Genomic DNA, 21,342 nt, shown 5'->3' with positions numbered 1-21,342 from the left:
AAAGGGAAATTTAGAAGTGATCAGGTGTTGGATGCAATTTCCTTCCTGACTACTGCTATATTCATCTTTCCCTTGTAGAAAATACCCTGAACAGGTGTGATTTCCTTTGCAGAGAGGTCTGGGAAGTTACTCAAAACAGTTCAAAGAAGGAATGGAGATTGTAACTTTAGGTCATTTTTCCTGTATCATACATGGATAGGAGTGGGAAAGAGATCTCCAATTCACATCTTTAGAGGATGGCCCTTGTGGATGCACCCTCCATTTGGACTTCTACTTAATCTTCTAAGTTTCCTTCTGTAGCCCTTCTTTAAGGCTGCCCCTAAAATACTACACTGTGTGATATGTCTGCCACTTTGCCTCAGGAAATTCCACCCAACCTATATGAGAAATGAGTCCCAGCTTTCAAACCCTTCTTATAACTCATCAGTCATTTAGTACGTGAGGCTTCTGCCCACTATTAACAGGACTTTCCTCCTCTCAGGTTTTGAAGGTTCCCAAGGGGTGAATTGTAGGCTCTAGTCTGTTAAATGATGGGAAGTAGATAGATGTTGCAATTCCAGCTAAGTTTCTCTACCAACAAGGGCTCTGATGAGTTACATAAAAGCACTGGTGTTAGAGTGCTTTTGGTTCTATCACTCATTAGGTAGATGACCTTGAATGTTATTTAACCATTTGGGGTCTTAGTTTACTCACTTGCAAAATTAGGGTAATATTGTTACTTTTGTTTTTTTTTTTTTGTTTTTTTTTTTGCGGTACGTGGGCCTCTCACTGTTGTGGCCTCTCCCGTTGCGGAGCACAGGCTCCGGACGCGCAGGCTCAGCGGCCATGGCTCACGGGCCCAGCCGCTCCGCGGCATGTGGGATCTTCCCAGACTGGGGCACGAACCCGTGTCCCCTGCATCGGCGGGCGGACTCCCAACCACTGCGCCACCAGGGAAGCCCCTACTTTTGTTTTAAGAAGTAAATGAGAAAATATATGTAGAGCCCTTAGACAGTCCCTGGAACAAAATGAGCTCTCAATGAATATTAGCTATCATTACCGTTATTGCTGTTATGATGATGATAAGTATCCACTTCTCAGCTGTGCCACTATAGTGAATATGTGAAATTAATCAAGGCTATCTGTTGCCCTTCTTAATTTCCTGATGTCATACTTCACTTTCCTCCAGGCTCCATAGCTTGCCACACAGTTATTCATTTTTTGTTGTCAGCATATTTAAATGTTTTACTCATATAACACTTCACATGCCAGATGTGTAAAATTGAAACTTTTCTTTATAACTAATGTCAATCTGGCTTATGTTGAGAAAAATTATCCATGGTCTGAAAATGGGCAAAAGCAATCAGTGGGTGTACAATGATGCCACTGCATGGTGACACCAAAGACTTGGCATTTTCTAGTGGGCCCTCCAGGGATTATCTGATTCTACAGGAGTGCACACCTCTGACTGATTTTCTGTTTACCACTGTTTAGAAGTCTAAGGTATTTATGGAATTAGATCAGGATTTTGTATAAATGAACAAATTCAATCCGTTTATTTGACAAACAAACTGACCTTGGAGTAGGGAAGTAAATGACTTAATGTTACTCAGCTTACTAGTAGGAAATCCACAACTAAAATCTAGATGTTTTGATTCATTCTAGCTCTTTCTCCCTACACTATACTTTTTTTTTTTTTTGCGGTACACGAGCCTCTCACTGTTGTGGCCTCTCCCGTTGCGGAGCACAGGCTCCGGACGCGCAGGCTCAGCGGCCACTGGCTCACGGGCCCAGCCGCTCCGCGGCATGTGGGATCTTCCCGGACCGGGGCACGAACCCGTGTCCCCTGCATCGGCAGGGGGACTCTCAACCACTGCGCCACTACACTATACTTTGAATGAAATGTTTGCTAACACTATATCTTGAAAGAACTGTTTGCTAATTCTAGACTCAACTTGAAAGAATTAGATGTAATTTACCTAAGAACGTTATTTTCTTTGCTAAGCTTAATTTTTTATTATGTACTATTTGCTATAAAAATGTGTAACATATCTTGAAGCATAATAAAACAAATAACTGAAAATGTTAAGAATTAAAACATTACCAAAAAAAATTCCAGTGACCACATTCTGGTTTAAATACAGATACTTGGGATTAAATAAATTTACCAATGAAATTATTAGTTGATTTTGACTAAAAATGGGTTTTGGCACTTTCATTTATTTTTTAAAATTTTATTGAAGTATAGTTGATTTACAATGTTGTGTTAATTTCTTCTGTATAGCAAAGTGATTCAGCTATACATATATATATATATATATATATTCTTTTAAAAATATTCTTTCCCATTATGGTTTATCACAGGATATTGAATATAGTTCCCTGTGTTATACAGTAGGACTTTGTTTATCCATCCTATATGTAATAGTTTGCATCTGCTAATCCCAAACTCCCACTCCTTCCGTCCCGCACCCCCCTCCCCCTTGGCAATCACAAGTCTGTTCTCTGTATCTGTGGGTCTGTTTCTGTTTCATAGATATATGTTCATCTATGTCATATTTTAGATTCCACATATATGTAATATATATTTAGCTTTCTCTTTCTGACTTAATTCACTTAGTATGATAATCTCTAGGTCCATCCATGTTGTTGCAAATTGCATTATTTCATTCTCTTTTATGGCTGAGTAATATTCCATTGTATACATGTACCACATCTTCTTTATCCTTTCATCTGTTGATGGACACTTAGGTTGTTTCCATGTCTTGGCTATTGTGAATAATGCTGCTATGAACATAGGGGTGCATGTATCTTTTTGAATTATAGTTTTGTCTGGGTATATGCCCAGGAGTGAGATTGCTGGATCATATGGTAGCTCTATTTTTAGTTTTTTAAGGAACCTCCATACTGTTCTCCATAGTGGCTGCACCAGTTTACATTACCAGCAACAATGTAGGAGAGTTCCCTTTTCTTCAAACCCCCTCAAGCATTTGTTATTTTTAGACTTTTTGATGATGGCCATTCTGACTGGTGTGAGGTGGTACCTCACTGTAGTTCTGATTTGCATTTCTCTAATGATTAGCGAAGCTGAGTATCTTTTCATGGGGGCACTTTTAAATATATATGCATGCTATCCCTCTCAACCCTTAATTGGAGTTCTTTGGAACTCTTTGGGTACAACTCTAGGCCTAGCCCAGTGACACAGTTAAGCTGGAAACAGTCACTGAGTATGTTCACTCACTGAGGAATTTTTGGTTTTCAGCAATTTACAGACTTCATTTTTTCTAGCCATATTTATCACAATCATCTAATTAAAACTTTTAAAAATGTGATTATACATAAAATTTGCTGTTTTAATAATTTTTAAGTGTACAGTTCAGTGGTACTAAGTATATTCATATTGTTGTGCAGTCAGCACAAGAGCCATCGCCAGAACTTTTTTTATCTTTCAAAACTGAAACTGTACCCATTAAACAATAACTCCCCATTTCTCCCTCTCCAAAACTCCTGGCAACCACCAATCTACTTTGTTTTTGTGAATCTGACTACTCTAGGTACCTCATATAAGTAGGATCATGCAGTATTTTTCCTTTAAAAAATATGCAACACTTTATGGGTATACTTTGTTCACCTCTTTTACCACTAAGGCTTAAAATAAGAGTGTGCCAAGCTGCTTTCAGGTGAGAAACATACATTCTTATTTAATATCTAGTTTGAATCCTCTTTCAGCTAACCTTATTTCTCTTCTCAGTAAAGTTTATACCTGCTTAACTTTTCATTCATTTTTGTTGGAGAGTTTTCATGTAAGCTTTGGTTGGTTACTACACTGCCATCATGCTTTTGTAGCCTATGTGCTATATTTGGAAGGCCTTGAGGATTTGGTCTTTTACTTTAAATCACGTGCAAGAAATAAATGCTTGGTGCTGCATGTAGGTCCCACGGCAAACTGGTATTGTTGTGAGTTAACTATTTCCTGCCCTGAAAACAGACATTCTCCCCCATGATACTTTTAACCAATCTATTCCGTTTTTCATAGGCTGCTCAAGAAAAAGAAGAACTTCAAAGGGAAGGTGACAGTTTGGATGCTAAGATCAACAAAGCTGAAAAAGAAATCTATGCTCTAGGAAACACCTTGCAAGTGCTGAACAGCTGCAACAATAATTACAAACAATCTTTTAAGAAAGTGACTCCATCTAGTATGTAGGAATTATTAAAACTTTTAAAATATACATGCAATGAAAGCTGTACAATTATTTACCTTAAAAAGAGGAACACTATGAGACAAGGAAAACAGAAGTGTATCATGTTTGATTCAGTTGGAAAAACTAATCATCCCCCTCTCCTTTAAAAGAAGTGCTAAGGTGTTATTTCCATTATTACTTCTAGTGATATGGCATATCACTTCTCTAGGGAATTAATTTCAAATCTGAAGAGAACAGCATATTGACTGCTCTATGCTGACAAAATAAAAATAGTTATTTCATGTCCTGTTTTTCAACAACTAGACATAAGGAATTTAACGTTTCATAAAAAAAAGTTAAAAGTTTAACTTATGTAAGACTTTAAGCTTGCTTTCTACACAGCATGTTAAAAATTTAGAGCAAAAATTCTTTAAATTCTAGGTGCTGAGTATGAGGTAAAAATTCAACTAGAAGAACAAAAGAGAGCTGTTGATGAAAAACACAGATACAAACAAAGACAAATCAGAGAACTACAGGAAGATATCCAGGTAAATTCTCAGGCTTTAGTAATAAGACCTTAGTAAAAGTTAACTATCATTATTCTTTCTTGTTATCTTGTACAAAGACAATTTTTTAGAGAATTAGATAGTGAGAGATGTCTCATTTAAATGAGAAAAAAAATAAGTGATCAAAGTATTAACTAAATTAGTTAAAATCCCAGTGCTAAAGTGTAGGTTAGACTCCTGACAATTACTTGTTGATTAGTTGATGAATCAGAGCTAGCTAATTATGATCTATCCACTAACCTTTTATTTAATGGACTTTATTTCACTTAAATCCTTTAATATCACCTTAAAGATTGTTCCTTAAAAGTCTGAAAGATAAGAAAACAACATGCTTGGTAATAAGCAGGCTCTATAAACATTTAGATTTTTTTTGACTAATAAAGTTGAAGGAACAGGTGATATGAATTAGGAATCTTTGAAAATTGTATGCTTTCAACAGTCATTGTTTGAATTATTTTTCTCCCAAATACCATAAAAATACTTTCTAGTAGAATTATATATAAAATTTAATCCATAAAGCCATTATACTTATCTACCAACAGAATGTACACTGTATACAAAAATAAATGAATCGAAATTAAATGAATACTTGGCAAGTTATCAAAGTTATTTCTGACCCTAACCAATAAGTATGTTAATACCTTTATTTCCTGCAGAGCATGGAAAATACTTTAGCAGTTATAGAACATTTAACAAATAATGTCAAAGAAAAAATATCAGAGAAGCAAGCTTACACACTTCAACTAAGGAGAGAAACTGAGGAGCAGAAGCCAAAATTAGAGAGAGTAACTAAACAGGTATTGATAACTTTTAAAAAATGACCTGTCATATTTATATATTTTTGGAGTTCCAAATGGTAATCCCAAATTCTCCTTCACCCATTAAAAAATATTAAGTTCTAGAAAACAGGTTTAAATAATAACTGACTACTGTTGACCAACAGTGTGCAAAACTCATCAAGGAAATCCGTCTTTTGAAAGACACGAAAGATGAAACACTAGAAGAACAAGACATCAAACTTCGTGAAGTGAAACAGCTTCACAAGATCATTGATGAAATGTTAGTTGATATCACAGAAGAAAATGCTGAGATTGGTATTATCCTTCAAACATACTTTCAACAGGTAATGAGTATCTTCTAGTTAAATATATTTCTTAAACATTTCACGAAAAAAATTTATGGTATTCATCATAAAGTGAAGTCTAATGAAAAATACTCTAAAATGCAGTGGTACTGACTGCTATTGACTATCCTTCCAGAGTGGTTTAGCACTACCTACAGCTAGTACTAAAGGGAGTCGTCACAGTTCTAGATCTCCTTCCCAGACTTCACTGGTATCAGCAAGGTAAGTGGAAGGAGAAAACACCATCTCCTTACTTACTTACCTACAACTCTCACAGCTTCCATCCTAAGTGAACTCAGCTACTTCCACATGCCACAGCTATGGCATGTGTCAGTGTCACATATACAGAAAACAGCCAGCAGGGCAGGACTCTTTCCTTCTGACTTCTGACTGGTGTTATTTTCATTTTGGCATAAGTGCTTTGTGACTAGCAGCTATCTCAGTAGGATAAAGCAGGGTGAGATTTTGGAGGGTACATTTAGCATGGTCATCCCTGAGTATGGGGAGAATTTATTAAACCATAAAAGGGCAACTTGGTTGTACAGACTTATTATTAAAATCCATTGTAAAATCTTCAGGAGTCAGAATTTTATTTATGCTGCTTATTTTTGCTAAAAAGGAAATTATTTACTTCTGCAGTTTAGTTTTATACAGAATTCTATCATCAAGTAGACATTTTGTCAACACAGCAGCCATATTACTTTTCATTACTCTGAGAAGAGATGTCATGAAAGGATTTCCTAAGACAGTGCTTAAGTAAAACAAAACAAATACACTTCCTATGTAAACACGGTGAGCAGCCACTTGAACATCCCAGTACTTTCATAAAAATATATATTTAAAAATCTTAGTATTTACAATTGTATGGATAGTTACCACCACTTTATCCTGTCAATAGGCCCCTTCACTTGCTTCTTTTTGGTTTAAATTATATAACCTATCATTTTAATCACTCTTGCCAGCACCCAACTTCCCATGCCTGTTTTTGTTACCTTTTGTTTAATGATTTTTGCAAACTTTTAATACCTAATGATTTTATCTCTAAATTGGTTATAGTTGAAAACATTTTTCATATATCAATAGAAATATATTTGTCGAACTATTTTTCTACTGGTTTGAAACTTTATCAGCTTTTCCTTTTTAAACTAATTTCTTGATATTACTAATGGTGATGCTTTTAAAATTACTAGCACTATTAATAGTATATCTTTTTTGATCTCTTTAATTACTTGTGGGATTATGGCATCTTTTGCCATTAATGAGGGGGTCTCTACTAAAATAAAAATTTTGAATTAAGTTACAGTAATTCTGGTTTTATTCTAGGTCATCTAAGAGTACAAGTACTTCTGCTTCTCAGACTTCAATTAAAGTATTAGAGCTGAACTTCCCAGCCTCTTCACTAACTGGCAACACTTCTGGACCAACTAGTGCTAGCAGTGGCTCCAGTAATGGTAAAAGCAAAAAGAGCAGCAAATAAACATTTTAATCTCTCTTTTGAATAAGTTGTAAACACAAAACCAAAAATCTCATTTTAAAATAGTATATCCCACTCTATGCTTTTGGGTGCCTTATACTGATATACAGGCCTACTGAAATAGTGTTAGGAATACAATATGACCAGACAAAAGTTTTATCCAGTGGAAAATATAAAAACTGTTAAAAAAAAAAAAAAAGTCAAGCTATTTGGGTCCAAATAAGCCAAAGAAATGTTTACTTTTCTTAGCTTTTTGCCTACTATTTTTTTTCACATAGAGGGAAAGCAGTAAGAACAGATTCTTAACAAGGATACGTGTTATACAAGCATAGGGTTATGATATTTTCCACTGTTATTTTGTTTGTTATATCTCTTTTACCCTGGAAGATCCTGAAATTAGGTTTTATTAAAAGAAACATACTTCCCAGACTTTGGGGGAAGAAATCTGTTAGTTTCTTCCTTTAGTATAATTAAAAAATTTTAGTCAAAAAATGGCATTACCTCTCCCCCTCCCCCCACCAAGAAAACAACTGATAGGAAAGAGAACCACTGTATCAATAAAAGTGCAGCTTAAATTTCTAGGAAGTAGTCCATTCTGATCTTGAAAGAAGTCAAACACATTAAAGGTTCTGCTCTCAAGATACAACCAAGAATGTGTTTTCAAGATTTCCTCAATTTAATAAACAATTTAAAGAAAGCTAAGCATAATTAGATTTGCAATAGGAATTCCATAAATTTGCAGTGAAGGTAGACTACCAGATTAAGAATGTTATTTCAGTCAATACTTTATCATAACATGTGCCCAACAGTTTGAACTCCTGAAGTATGACTATGATGTTATAAAACTGGTTTTCAAATAAATTTATCAGGATCTATGTACCTAAATGAGTACTGTCTCCTTCAAACCTTAGAAAAAAATATTTGTTATACAGACAATTGTCATTGTTTAGAACTGTCACTTGTAATTCCTTCTGAAAGGCAGTAGTGGTTTCTCCTGATCACTAGAATATTTTATTATCATTTTTAGTAATAGCCAGCAAAAGCCATAGCCAAGTCCAATGAATAAGATGGGTAAAAAGCTGAATATTGTTTCGTAAAACATTGTTCTGCTAAGTGAGATTTATAAGATCTAAAAACTGATTAATCTTATGGTCACTTCAAATGTTCAGAGTTCTCATTCTCTGCCCTATTTTACTTTGTAAATTACTTGGAAGTTAAAATATTAAACACTGTATTCTATGAAGGCAGGAATTGTATCTTACTAGTTCTCTGACCTTGGGAAAGTTACTTTGTGCTTTTTTCCTCATTTGTAATATAGAGACAGTAAGAGTTATCTATATCAAAAGTTTATTGAAATAATCAGATAATATATACAAAGTGCACAGGGCCTGATACATCGGAATTGCACAGTAACTTCTACCTATTATTGAGTCACCAACCAAAGCCTAGCACAGTATTTGTGGAATGGTTAGGTTCTCAAGCCAGCATGCAAGTCTACATTTAACTCTTAAATAAAGTAACAGTTCCAAGTTCAGTGTAATAATGTTAAATGGTGAAACAAGGGATCAACCCTATTATCTCCAAATCTAGAGAGTTATCCTAACATTCACCTGCTGTGTTAGAAAGTCATCTACTTATGCAAACCAAGATACTGCCTTGGTACGTACAAACTATAGACATAATGTTCAGGGAAAAAAAGTGCTGAAGTTACCACTAGGGATTCTTCACAAGTAAATCTCCAATATATTTTTTTTCTGTGATGGGTTTCCTGAATATATCCTTATAAATTGTCTTATATAATCTGCTTAATATATCCCAGGAAAGAAGCTTTGGGGAAGATGGAATTTCTAAATTCAGGCAGGCTGTTGTATAAGATACTAACCTAATTTTTTGTAACTGAATGTAACATTAAGCCATAAAAACGCTTTGGAAAATGACAATGCTGGTTGATAGTGATGCTCAAAGAGATTTTATTAAATAAAGTGTGTGTAAAATCCTGAAGCTGTGCTAGCAATTCCTAAAGGTCAAGGCATAGTATGTCAAAAGAGTTTCCACTCTAAAAACACCACTATGTAGGATTACATAGGGATGATACCAGAACTATTAATACACAGAAAGAACTAGGGACTCTTTTCAGATAAATTTCTTGGTGCAAAGACTAATGCCCAAGTGACTGACTGATTTGTACTGCCATTACCTATTGTTTTTGACCAGAGTTTCTTTTTCTGTTCCATCGTAAAACAAATTTTAGCTTTTTCATTAGGCTCCCATCACTGAAGTCTGAAGGTCACAAATAGTACACATCCAGTTATACCAACTTTTGGTATTTTACTGTTGGCAGAAACTCCAAGACAGAACAAGGACTGTCTTCTTCCTCTATCATTCTCTGTCACTTAGACCTCTGTAGATGGATACTCACTACCCTCCAACCCACCCATCCTGTGTCATCATGAGTTGGAAAGATTCTAAAGCCCATTATAAACACCTATGACTTCTATTTATATCTATCTCTATCCCTATTTATACTGTTTTCAATAATTTGGGGAGGATCCTTACGATCCAAGTCCATTCCTTCTTCAGCTCTAGTTGCTGAAATTTATTCTAAGCCCAGGCTCTGTCAGCCTAATCATTTATTCAGACTCTAAGAAAGGAGGTATCAGAGGAGAGGTGTTAAGGAAGAAAAGCAGAAATGCAGGCCAGCTCTAGGCTATTTAGAAACAGGCCCAGTGCCTTCCCAACTGGACATTTGCAATACTAGGACAGTTTCCTAACTTCCTTTCCCGTAGTGAAGACCAGATTTATAGTGTGTTTCACTTGCCACTGCTGCTTTTGCTAAAAGAACTCTTTCCTACTCTGATCTATTTTTGCCTGGAATGTAGTCTCTTAGAGTCTTGCCAATATTTAAAGAAATTTCTTAGTGCTATATTGCTAGCAAGAAGGGGGGAGAAAAAGAGAAGTAAGTAAAATGGGCCCCTAGTCAACTTTCATGGCTTTATTCCTAAGGTACCTGTTAAACAGCTGATACATAAACCATTCTAATTAAATCAGGGTTTAGAGGTCAATTAGACAAGACAGATAATCTACCATTTTAAGATAAAAGTTATGCAAAAAACTTAATATTTAAAAATGAATATAAAATGGTACTTATGAAACATTCAAATATATTTGTTTCAAAAGTCAAGAGCTTTTAATTTAACAGAGGAGAGAATGAAATAATTTTTGATAAAAACGATCCAAGTGTTCACTGCACAAATTTAATACTCTCTCAAACAGCAGGATAACGTGGACCCAAGAAATTCTCACACACCATAATACAATGAAGAAACAATACTTTGAGAGTGTTATCTTCAGGTGAAGAAGTTTAAATCATCAGAGTAAGAAATAACTGTACATAAACATACACAAGAAAAGCCTGAAAAAAATCAAGCTATGAAAAGGGGACCTACAACTGAAACAAATATACTTTGAGGATCGCTATAAAAAGCACTTGATTTCTGTATTCTCTACAAATAAAATAACTGCAGGAGCAGATATTTCTGCACTGGACTGTTATTACTAAAAGACCAAAACCTTTTATTAAAAGCTTTTAGTGTTAATGGTGCTGATCCCCTTGGCATATTAATTTTTTGGCTTATTTCCTTTTTCTTTCTCAAATGCAGCTATCTGATTAAATATATTGAGTAAATTTTGAGGTAAATTTTTTTTAACTCCACTTTCTGAATGCTCTTTGCTACTTAGTCCCTCTTCTGGAACCTCTGTTTTAATATCCTCCTCATAATTACCCTCTCTTTCATATTCTCCTTGATTTTTATTTAATTGATATCTTTGCTCATGTCTACTGAAATCACGTGATCCAGAACAAGCGTATTTTTTATATTTTTCAACTGACTTCCAAGAGCAGTCTGAGCTTGCTGGTGAAGTGGAATATCTCATGGAACCTGGCTCCCACCTTCTATAGTGTTCTTTTCTTCCTTCTGTATCTTTCTCAAATCTTCTATAACCATAAATTTTTATCTTGTCCTCTGAATTCCTATAGAAGGAATCTGAGGAATCTCTTCTACCGGAAAAATGTCTTTCTGATTTATGTGGCTTTTCTGTTTTGCTACTACCTGTCTGAGTTTTATAGCTATTATAAAAATTTCTTGGATCTTCAGACCTACCTCCAAAATCATCCGGAATTTCAACTGAAGATGAAGAAAGAGGGCATCTATCTTTTTCTTTTACCTGTTTCTTTTGATATGGTAACCTATCCTGCTTTTCCAGTAGTTTTTCCACTTCTTGTTTTTGGTTAAGAAAAGATGCTGAAGTATTGGCTGGAACTGGGAAGCACTCATCTTTCTTATTCTGATCTACCTGATTTGAGGATGCCTTAGCTGAATGCCTTTTGGAACTTCGAGAAGACTCTGAGCGATTCCTCTTATGTTTCTTATGCCTTTTGTGACCAGAAGAGGAAGAGGATGAAGAAGAAGAAACTGATTCATCAGCAGAAGAAACACTTGAAGAGGAAGAAGTTGATTTTCTTCTTTTTTTCTTTAGCCTAAAAAAATGTAGTTAACTCATCAGATATGTTGAGTATAAAAGTGTTTAATTATCCACAAAGATTTTAGTTCTACTTTATTCTAAAGATTTTCATAAAAGTTGTGGCTTAGATAAGGAATTATAATAATAATCCTAGCTACTACAAGATCCAATTTTACCATGTCATGACTTTTGGAAAAAAATACTTGTGTAGACAGTTGTCACTGTAAGCAAATCCATCATTTCTGAAAGACACAGTGACATTTCCCATATTACCTTAAAAATTTAAGACCATATGAATACATAAAGGAGAGAATTGAGGTTTTATATTTGGCTACCTCTAGTTAATAGTTTTTCCACCTCAGTACTATTAACATTTTTGGCCAAATAATTCTTTGCTGGGAGGGTAGGGTGGTGGTGGGGGAATCCTACATCATTGTAGAAAGTTTAGCAGCATCCCTGACCTCTACCCTCTAGATGCCAACAGCACTCTACCGGTTATGACAACCAAAAATGTCCTCTGGGGGACAAAACCGCTCCCAGTTGAAAATTACTGCTCTAGTTCTAAAACATTTCTCCCTAAAATACAGATAATTAAAATGACTTACATATTTTAATTCTAAGATTAAATTTTTTTTTTTTTTGCAGAATTCTAGCCTTCCATTCCACTTTGCTTTATTACTTTTATAGAAAAATTTATGGTATACATACTTGCTAAGAATCATTGATTACAACTTGAAACACTTTTATATTTTACTTACTTTACCTCCCATATGGCACTTTGGTTCAACTCAGTACTTGCTTTAAGTTTAAGAATACTGAATATCATAGTTTACCTTTTCTCCTCTTTTAAAAGCTTACGTAACTTTTCTGCACTTGTTTCTATTTTCCTTGTTTTCTGCTTTTCTTCCTTTTCAGCTTGTTTTTCTCTTAATTCCAAAGATTTCTTTTACAACCCAGATATCGGAAAAAACCACACGTTAAAAATAGCAGAATATATAAAACCCAGTTTTCAAAAGACCAACCCCCCAACCAGAAACCAAATGTGGTATACCCAAATCACCACATATCCAGCATTAAACAAATATTTTTAACATATAAAAATTAATCACACAGGTGTTTGGCATTAATCATTGGAACAGCCAGAACAGTATTGAGGACCAATTGCAGTTGGTATTCCATGAAAAAAGGGGAAGCCATTGCATCGAAACCCATGACCCAGAGTGCAAGAAAGGGAAAAAATAAAATACATGAAAAATTATTTAAAAACATTAAAAATTTAAACAGGACACAAATTTTATAAATAAAATTCAAATAAAGAAATTCCATTAAGATGAATTGAGGGGGAAATCACCATGTTCAAATACAAACCATTTAAAAAATAGCACAGCCCAGTTGGATGCATGATTATATAAGAAATCATTTTCCAGTTTGAGGATGGGGATGAGCAGCACCAGATGTCACAGACACAGCAGCAATGGTCCAATTCAGAAGAAAATGCATGAGAAAACATCATCATCAGTATTACAGGAAAAGACAGTTTAAAATATTTCTCAAAAAGGTTTTTTAAAATTGGCTCAATTACAGTAACAATACTGAATTCTGTAACCACCAGGAAAGCTCACTACAAGGACAGTTCTCAAATCCACATACCAAATTTAGGTAATGGGAATTTTCTCACAGGGCTATTTTTACTTTTGAGTATTAACAAAACTATGAAGCAATGTCAAACCCAATTAAGAAAAGCTATATCTAAAAAACTTTTCATAATGCCTAATTAAATGATCTAGAATAGTTTTCCCTAGAAGAGAGTTAAGTTTTGGCATTAATTTCGAATCTCATGAAATTTCTAAGAGGAAATAAAGAATCACCTGCATATATTTATGAAGCTTCTGCAAAGCATCCTCTGCATCTTTAAAAGTTTCATCCAAAGCCAAAGCTTTCTTATAGTAACTTTCAGCATTTAAAAACTTTTCTTCTTCTTCTAACCTAAATCAGAAAGGAAAATTTAGTTTTTTTTTGGGTAAAAATTAGAAGTCCTCAAATATGCATATAGGGCAGAGGCGTATATGAGAGAATTTATTAGGGGAAAAACCATGTTCAGCAAATTATTTTCTTTTTTAAATAAATTAATTTATTTATTTTACTTTTGACTGGGTTGGGTCTTCATTGCTGTGTCGGGCTTTCTCTAGTTGCAGTGAGCAGGGGCTACTCTTTGTTGCGGTGCACGGGCTTCTCATCGCAGTGGCTTCTGTTGTTGCAGAGCACGGGCTCTAGGCTCGCAGGCTCTAGAGTGCCGGCTCAGTAGTTGTGGCGCACGGGCTTAGTTGCTCTGCGGCATGTGGGATCTTCCTGGACCAGGGCTTGAACCCATGTCCCCTGCATTGGCAGGCGGATTCTTAATCACTGAGCCACCAGGGAAGCCCAGCAAATTATTTTCAAATTGAACAATACTTAAATATTGTGCTTTTACAGCTATTTTTTTTGGTAAAAAGACAATATAAAAACACATAAAACAAATCAGAAAAACTTAACTCAAAGATACAGAGAACAGATTGGTGGTTGCCAGACATGGGGGTGGGGGGGGTGTGGGCAAAGTAGGTGAAAGTGGTTTATCTTATAAACTTCCAGTTATAAGATTAAAGTCCTGGGGATGTAATGTACATCATGGTGATTATAGTTAATACTATATTGTATATTTGAAAGTTGCAAAGAGAGTACATCTTAAAGTTCTCATCACAAGAAAAAAAAAAATCTAACTATGTATGATGATGGAATTTAACCAGACTTACTGTGGTCAATACTTCACGATATTTACATATATCTAATCACATAATGCACATAACCTGAAACTAACATAAAGTTATGTGTTAATTATATCTTAATTAAACAAACAAAAAAACGAATAGGAATCTATTACTGATAACTAAAGCCATACTGTAGGTCAAGCATTAGCATTTCAGTATAATATGTGAAAACACATGATCAACTGATATCCTCTGTAAATTTACTATGATCTTGAGCTTTAGTACAGAATTATATAAGCTGGCTTTTCCTAGTAATTTATGAAGAATTTTCCTTTCTATAGAAAAATTTTCCCAGAAAATTCACTGCTGAAGTTGGAAATACCAAGGCATATGTGTATATCACAACCAGCCTGTAGATAGGATAATTATTAGATGATGTTCTCAAGTCTGTTGTGAAAAATGAGAATTAGAAAGTTTAGATACACAGCAGTGAAAGGATTTTGCAAAATATTTTCAGGTTTTGGAAAGTAGGAAAAAGTAATTACTATAAAACAAATTTAAAAACCAGTGGGTTCAACGGAATCACTTGTGTCAGACTGGATGAGGGGAGTAAGGGACCAAAGATGATCAACATTTTTGGCCTGGATGATGGAATAGATGGTGTTGTCATTCACTGAGCTAAAAATCACCAACATGTGAATAATGAAACAACCACATTTAAGTAGGTACTAGCTTATGTACCTAGTGAGAAAGTAAAAAGCTGCTCCAAACACTTGGATCCAACTAGAAGTTCGTTATCAGTTAAAAACAGATATTACAAAATTTCATTTATATGGAGCTCTGGAATGATCATACAAACTGGAATGATCAGGCAAATTCATGAAACAGAAAAGAGATGATTCTATTTAAAAAATTAACAGCAAAAAAGATGCTATTAATCATAAACTGGTCTTTAAGTATTAAAGCAGACTTAGAAAATTATTTATATTTAAAGTATTATGTTTCTTCAAAATATTTTATAAATTAAGACTAGTCTATTAGTCATTAAATATTTATGATAAAACTACTATGCCAAGTATTATGCCAGTATCTCAGGACAGTAAGATAGGTTATAGGGTTTGTTCTTAATGTTTTGTTCTTCGTTTAATCTAAGTTTTGTGGATTTCACTGGACAAAGTAGAGCAATAAGCTGAATACAATAGTGAAATCTTATTCACAATTAACTATAGAGTTCTCAACTTATATTTTTGGCATTATAATTACTAAAATGATGAAATGAATTAGAAATTTCTGTCTATTAAACAAAAACTTCTAGTGTATGTCCAGGAAAAGAATATTTACCTAATTTCTTGTATCTTTACATTTGTATTTCTGTGTAATGAAAATATTCAGAACAGTGAAGTCAAGACACTAAAATATCTCCAATCTTAAAGAACATAAGTAATAAAGAAGGAAGAAAAGAACTAGAAAATGTATAGAGGACTATATTTAAAAACATTTTCAACCAAAATTGAAACTAAGAGTGTCTGAACTGAGTTAGAGATGCTATTTCCTTATGTTAAGTTCAAGATTTTATAGTAGCTGGTTGAATATTACATCTCTGCTGTTAAACAAAATATGACACTTACTGCCCTCCTCTTTCTACAAGGGTCTGGCAGAGGTATTTTCTTGCATTCCTGTGAGTTGGACAGTTTTCCAATGCAAGCTCAAAATCTTCTATTGCTTTGTTCAGACTTCCCTTTGTTGCATATCTATAGATATGAGACAGAATGAGAGGAATTTATCTTGTGAGCTATTCATAAATCTTATACACATTTACCTTGTAAATATTCCTTAAAACCCATTATCCACTTACAATGCTCCACGAGCTACCAAAGCTTCCACATTTTGTTTATCTATTTCCAGAGCCTTATTGTATTCATTCATAGCATCCACATGGCGTCCAACCTTAAAATAATCAACTCCAATCTTCACACTAAAAAGGTGTTTGTAAAGCATACATAACAAATATTTCACAGAATATCCAAACAAAATGTCAGCATGAATAAAATTTTAAAGCAAATCAAATTTGGTTAATATTTAGTCTTTAATATTCTCAACATAACTAAGAAGTATTATCTTTGGATAATTTCATAACAAATACTTATGAAATCCAGATATCGATATACTAATTCCTTTTTAAAAAAATTAAAAATATTGGCTAAAACTTAAATCTTTAAAGTTTACAACATAACACCATTTAAACCTTTAAAAAAGCTAATGTCAAAAAGGTATCATTTAAATTCATTTATAAACAAATTTGGTCTTAAAGATGACATAAGCATGCTTGCCTTAACCTAACCTTTTAGACTAATGCAAGTGTTGAAAGACAGTCTTCATACCATTTTAAAGCCCAAGATGCAGACTGCTTCTTTCTTAATGCAGAAGCAAAATCGTCTTCAGAGAAATTTTTGCTATTAAAGAAAATAGAAGTCAAACTGTAAATACTTTTTTTTTTTTTTTTTTTTATATGCGGGCCTCTCACTGTTGCGGCCTCTCCCATTTGCGGAGCACAGGCTCCGGACGCGCAGGCCCAGCGGCCACGGCTCACGGGCCCAGCCGCTCCGCGGCATGTGGGATCCTCCCGAAACGGGGCACGAACCCGCGTCTCCTGCAACGGCAGGCGGACTCTCAAGCACTGCGCCACCAGGGAAGCCCTGTAAATACTTTTTAGGGTAACTATCTCTCCACCTGACAGATAAAAACTGAATCCCAAGCAAGAAATTTGTATTTTATTTACAAAGCAAAATTCTTGAACTCTCAGGAATGACTATTATTGTTAAATATTATTTTTTTCTGCATCTTTTTCTGCATCTATCTGGTCACATGGCACACATCAATCACTGATAAAAGACTCCATTCCAGAAAGAGGGGATCACCTAGTTCATTCAAACACTGGCAGCAAGCTTAGGATAATCGAGTATTTTCTTCAGTTATGCAGCTTTTTTTTTTTTTTTTTTTTTGTTTCGGGTGCACAGGCTCCGGACGCCCAGGCCCAGCGGCCATGGCTCACGGGCCCAGCCGCTCCGCAGCATGCGGGATCCTCCCGGACCGGGGCACGAACCCGTGTCCCCTGCATCGGCAGGCGGACTCCCAACCACTGCACCACCAGGGAAGCCCCAGTTATGCAGCTTTTGACTTCAGCACCGCTGACCTCACCACTTAATAGAATAATACTGATTTACTATACCTTTGCAGGCCTCGCATTAAAGATGGTGGATTAGATTCATCTATTCCTAGTTTTCCTAAAAGGAATTCAACTACTCCTGGATTAACAAATCCCAAAGAACTCTGCATGATATTCTCATAGGATTCTGAAGAATTGCTATTTAGTTCAACGCTTCTCCTTAAAAAAAAAAAAAAAAAAAAAAAAAAAAAAGTCACAACAAAAATATAAAAATGATTAACACGATTAGCATGTCCCATTTTAATTAAGGAAATAACATTATCACATGGGATTTAAATACTCAGACCATTTTTGTACATGAAGGTGTGGCAATAATGACTTGGTTCCTTTTGCCAAGTTTGAAGAAATTTAAGGGTTATAAAAATAAAATTAGCATATTTTGAAATAAGAGAAACTAGAATTCTACTTTGTTAGAAGTTGGGCAAAATTTGCTATTTTTTAGCAAAGAAATTGTTTTCCAATTAACTTGTTAAGACAATGTGGATAAATTACCTGTAGTACAAAGGAAGTTCTTCGGAACTAATTACACCTAATTTAATACCAGATAGGTGTGGTGGAAGAGATGAGCTATATAGAGATACAGCAAGCTTTTCATGATATCTGTCAATATCCTTGATTCCAGCTTAAAAAATAAGAAAATTGAGTTGATTAACAAGGCAATGCAAACTAACATAAATATGACAACTGTTATTTTTTTATTAATATGATGAAACTCATTACCTCGAATGATGTCACCAGTTTGGTAATATGATAAAGGATCCCCATGGTTACTGAGAGAAGGCACGTCTCTTAGTGGACACAGAGCCTGCAATGAGAAGTACGGTAAAACACCAGACATTCTATTCTTTGGTGAAGTGTCTTCTTTTATTCTAGTTGTTCAGTATAAACAGCTAATAGTTGACAGGAACATTAAGAAAACAACTAGCACCCTAGAGTCTAAATTTAAATAAGGATTTTAATAATTTCTGTGCCTAAACATAATAAAACAAGTTTTCTGGTTCAGGTCAAAAACTAAAATCTCATGAAATTTGCAATTAGTTTTAGAAACCACATATAAGTATGGATGATGAAACAAAAAGTCATTTTGTGCTTGTTAAATATAAAACTAAAAGCTTGTCCAGAAAGTAGACTGGCTTTCATTGCCCAATTGGGTCCGTCCTAAGCTCTTGGCCGTACATCCTCCGAAAAAAAGTTTTAACCAAGGATTCCCTCATTCGCCTGTCTGTAGGTGGAGGGCGCAGAAACTCAAAAAGGGACAGCCGAGGCAAATACACAAGCCCAAGGGATTTTAGCTAAAGAATCTGCACCTCTGAGTTCCAAAGAAAATGAAATGTGAATTCTTCAAAGTTTAGGTCTGTTATCCAGTTTGTGATACCTTCTGCTTTTCTTCCCTTTCTATCTGCCTTAACACACAGTAAATATCTAACCTTTTAAATTAAAGTGACATACTATTTCAAATTTAGGTCTATTCACCTTGGGCAAAGCATCTTATTATAATGTACAAACCACTTAATTATTGTAAATACATATTGAATAAATAAGAATTTGTTTCTAAATTATCCACATACAAGTATCTAATGCTAAATACTAAATAATTAAAGACATGTTCAACTAGAAGAAATAACCCCAGTCTACTAATCAATCTCACCATCTCCACTGATATCTCTTTGCGTGTTTAAAAAAGGACCCCACCCCTGCCATCCAAAGGGAGCAAAACCTCCAAAAACTAGAAATGGTGCCAGAAACTGTAAGTAACTCTATTACGATTATTTTTTAAAAAGAAAAGGTGCTTTATATTTATACTTTTTACTTAATACTTATTTAATTAATAGTTATAAATTAATACTTATTTAATTCTCAAAACTATGTCTGTAGGGTACACTTAATTACAACTGGATGCAAAGACATAAGTTTTGCATTGAGATGACATTTTATCCAAAACAGAAACAATCAAATAACTGAAAAGTGAATAACTTACTGTGATTTCTAAGTGGGATATATCTCTCATAATGCCACTGCCTAAACAAATCAACACCATGAAAAACCCAAATTCCCGAATGGAACTAATTCTTCCAATCACTATATCACCACGCTCAATATCTCGAAAAAAGAGCTCTCTCCGGTCCATACTAGGTATCTCCATGAATTGCTCTAAAGGTGGCATGATTGCATAACGCTCTGAAAAAATAATTAACAAAATTACTAACAATAGTTTTGTGTTCATCTGAAGTGCTGTTAAACCAAACCGCAATCAAACGACTTTAAGATTAAACTCACCTTCATCGTCTTCATTAACTTCAGAAGTTGTAGGTGCATCTGATTTCCAGGAAACTGCAAAAAGCAGATCCGCTTTTTTGGAAATGAATTTTTGTATTTCAATGTTTTCAACTTTCTTCTCTTTTCTTAAAAAGAAACAAAATTTATGAAAACTGGTTTACCTGCAAAACCTTTTAGTAAGTCCAAGCTTCTGCTCAGGGCTTTCATCGCCCAATCGGGTCCGTCCTAAGCTCTTGGCCGTACATCCTCCGAAAAAAAGTTTTAACCAAGGATTCCCTCATTCGCCGGTCTGTATGTGGAGGGCGCGGAAACTTAAAAAGGGACAGCCGCGGCAGATACACAAGCCCAAGGGATTTTAGCTAAAGAATCCGCGCCTCTGGTAGTGCAGTACCAGATTTAAAAAGTTCAGCCCGCATCCTGCATTGCCCTCACACCAGGAGTGGGCACCCTCCTCCATCCTGCCCTCGGAACTAGCGCCGCAGTTCTCACGGGCTCACGGCCTCGGCTCTGCTCCTTCAGGACTCAGCCGCGCGACTGCGGTAGTGCAGCCCGGAGCTGCCTCCCCTCCCCCGTCTCGCAGCGGCGCCGCCGTCCCATTACCTGCCCTGTAACTGCTGCTGGGGCGGCGGGCCCCGGGCAGGCTCGACCACCGACCCCAGGAGGCTCCGGAAGTGCGGATTGTCCTGCTGTTCGCTCCTGAGCAGGGAGAGCAATGACGGCCCGTGGAAATTCAGTGACTGCCGCATAAGGTCCCGGTCCATGGCTAGAGACTGACGTGCCCAACGACCGGGGGTTGCCAGCCCCTCGTCCCGTGCCCACTACTTCAGCCCGATGGTACGGGAGGCTGAGGAAGCAGCCAGGAAGCCGCCGGAAGCAGACACCCAGACACTTCCCCACAGGAGCCTCCCGGAAGTGTTCTGGAGCCGCCCCCAGCGGCAGTGCCGCGGAGCTCAGCCTTAGTCTCGCGAAATTGAGCGAGGTTACGGAAGCCGAAAGGATTGGAGCAAGCTTTACTGGAGCTAAGGGAAGACTGCGGCTTTGAGGTAGTAATGTGTGTAGCAAGTTTGCTTTGTAAAATTTCCGAGGTATTAGTACATTGAAATGGCCCGAGCTCTAATCTGTGGTAGATAATAATTCATCCTCTTATTTAGCGAGGCACTTCTAAGTGCGAGTGTTAGGAGGAGAACTCCAAACGGGTTACAAAGTTTCTTCCCTTGAAGTATTCGCTGCATAAGTCACTACGTGCGCCTC

The 21,342-nt window shown here is 35.7% G+C and overlaps 2 protein-coding genes across 2 annotated transcripts in view; one reads left to right on the top strand and one right to left on the bottom strand.

Moving 5' to 3' along the window:
• Positions 1-7,326, top strand: part of CCDC39 (coiled-coil domain 39 molecular ruler complex subunit) — a 46,115-nt gene extending 38,789 nt beyond the window's left edge. Inside the window, exons 15-20 of the mRNA XM_007468912.1 lie at positions 4,016-4,175; positions 4,602-4,708; positions 5,383-5,523; positions 5,670-5,849; positions 5,986-6,071; positions 7,173-7,326. Coding sequence (XP_007468974.1) covers positions 4,016-4,175; positions 4,602-4,708; positions 5,383-5,523; positions 5,670-5,849; positions 5,986-6,071; positions 7,173-7,326 — 828 coding nt within the window. The remainder of the gene's footprint in view (positions 1-4,015; positions 4,176-4,601; positions 4,709-5,382; positions 5,524-5,669; positions 5,850-5,985; positions 6,072-7,172) is intronic.
• Positions 7,327-10,347: 3,021 nt separating this feature from the next.
• Positions 10,348-20,976, bottom strand: TTC14 (tetratricopeptide repeat domain 14). The gene is made up of 12 exons (XM_007468911.1): positions 20,692-20,976; positions 20,092-20,216; positions 19,793-19,992; positions 18,535-18,619; positions 18,307-18,436; positions 17,818-17,973; positions 16,970-17,041; positions 16,444-16,563; positions 16,217-16,339; positions 13,713-13,830; positions 12,678-12,787; positions 10,348-11,860 (listed from the first exon to the last, which is right to left on the bottom strand). Exons 1-12 carry the CDS (start codon positions 20,850-20,852, stop codon positions 10,942-10,944), a joined length of 2,319 nt encoding a protein of 772 aa, XP_007468973.1. The 5' UTR covers positions 20,853-20,976; the 3' UTR covers positions 10,348-10,941.
• Positions 20,977-21,342: the final 366 nt, after the last annotated feature.

The sequence above is a fragment of the Lipotes vexillifer genome, unplaced genomic scaffold, assembly GCF_000442215.2.
Source record: "Lipotes vexillifer unplaced genomic scaffold, Lipotes_vexillifer_v1.1 scaffold263, whole genome shotgun sequence".
Taxonomy (NCBI): Eukaryota; Metazoa; Chordata; class Mammalia; order Artiodactyla; family Lipotidae; genus Lipotes; species Lipotes vexillifer.
Note: the sequence above shows the minus strand (reverse complement) of the source record. Positions and strands in the feature narration are given on the sequence as shown.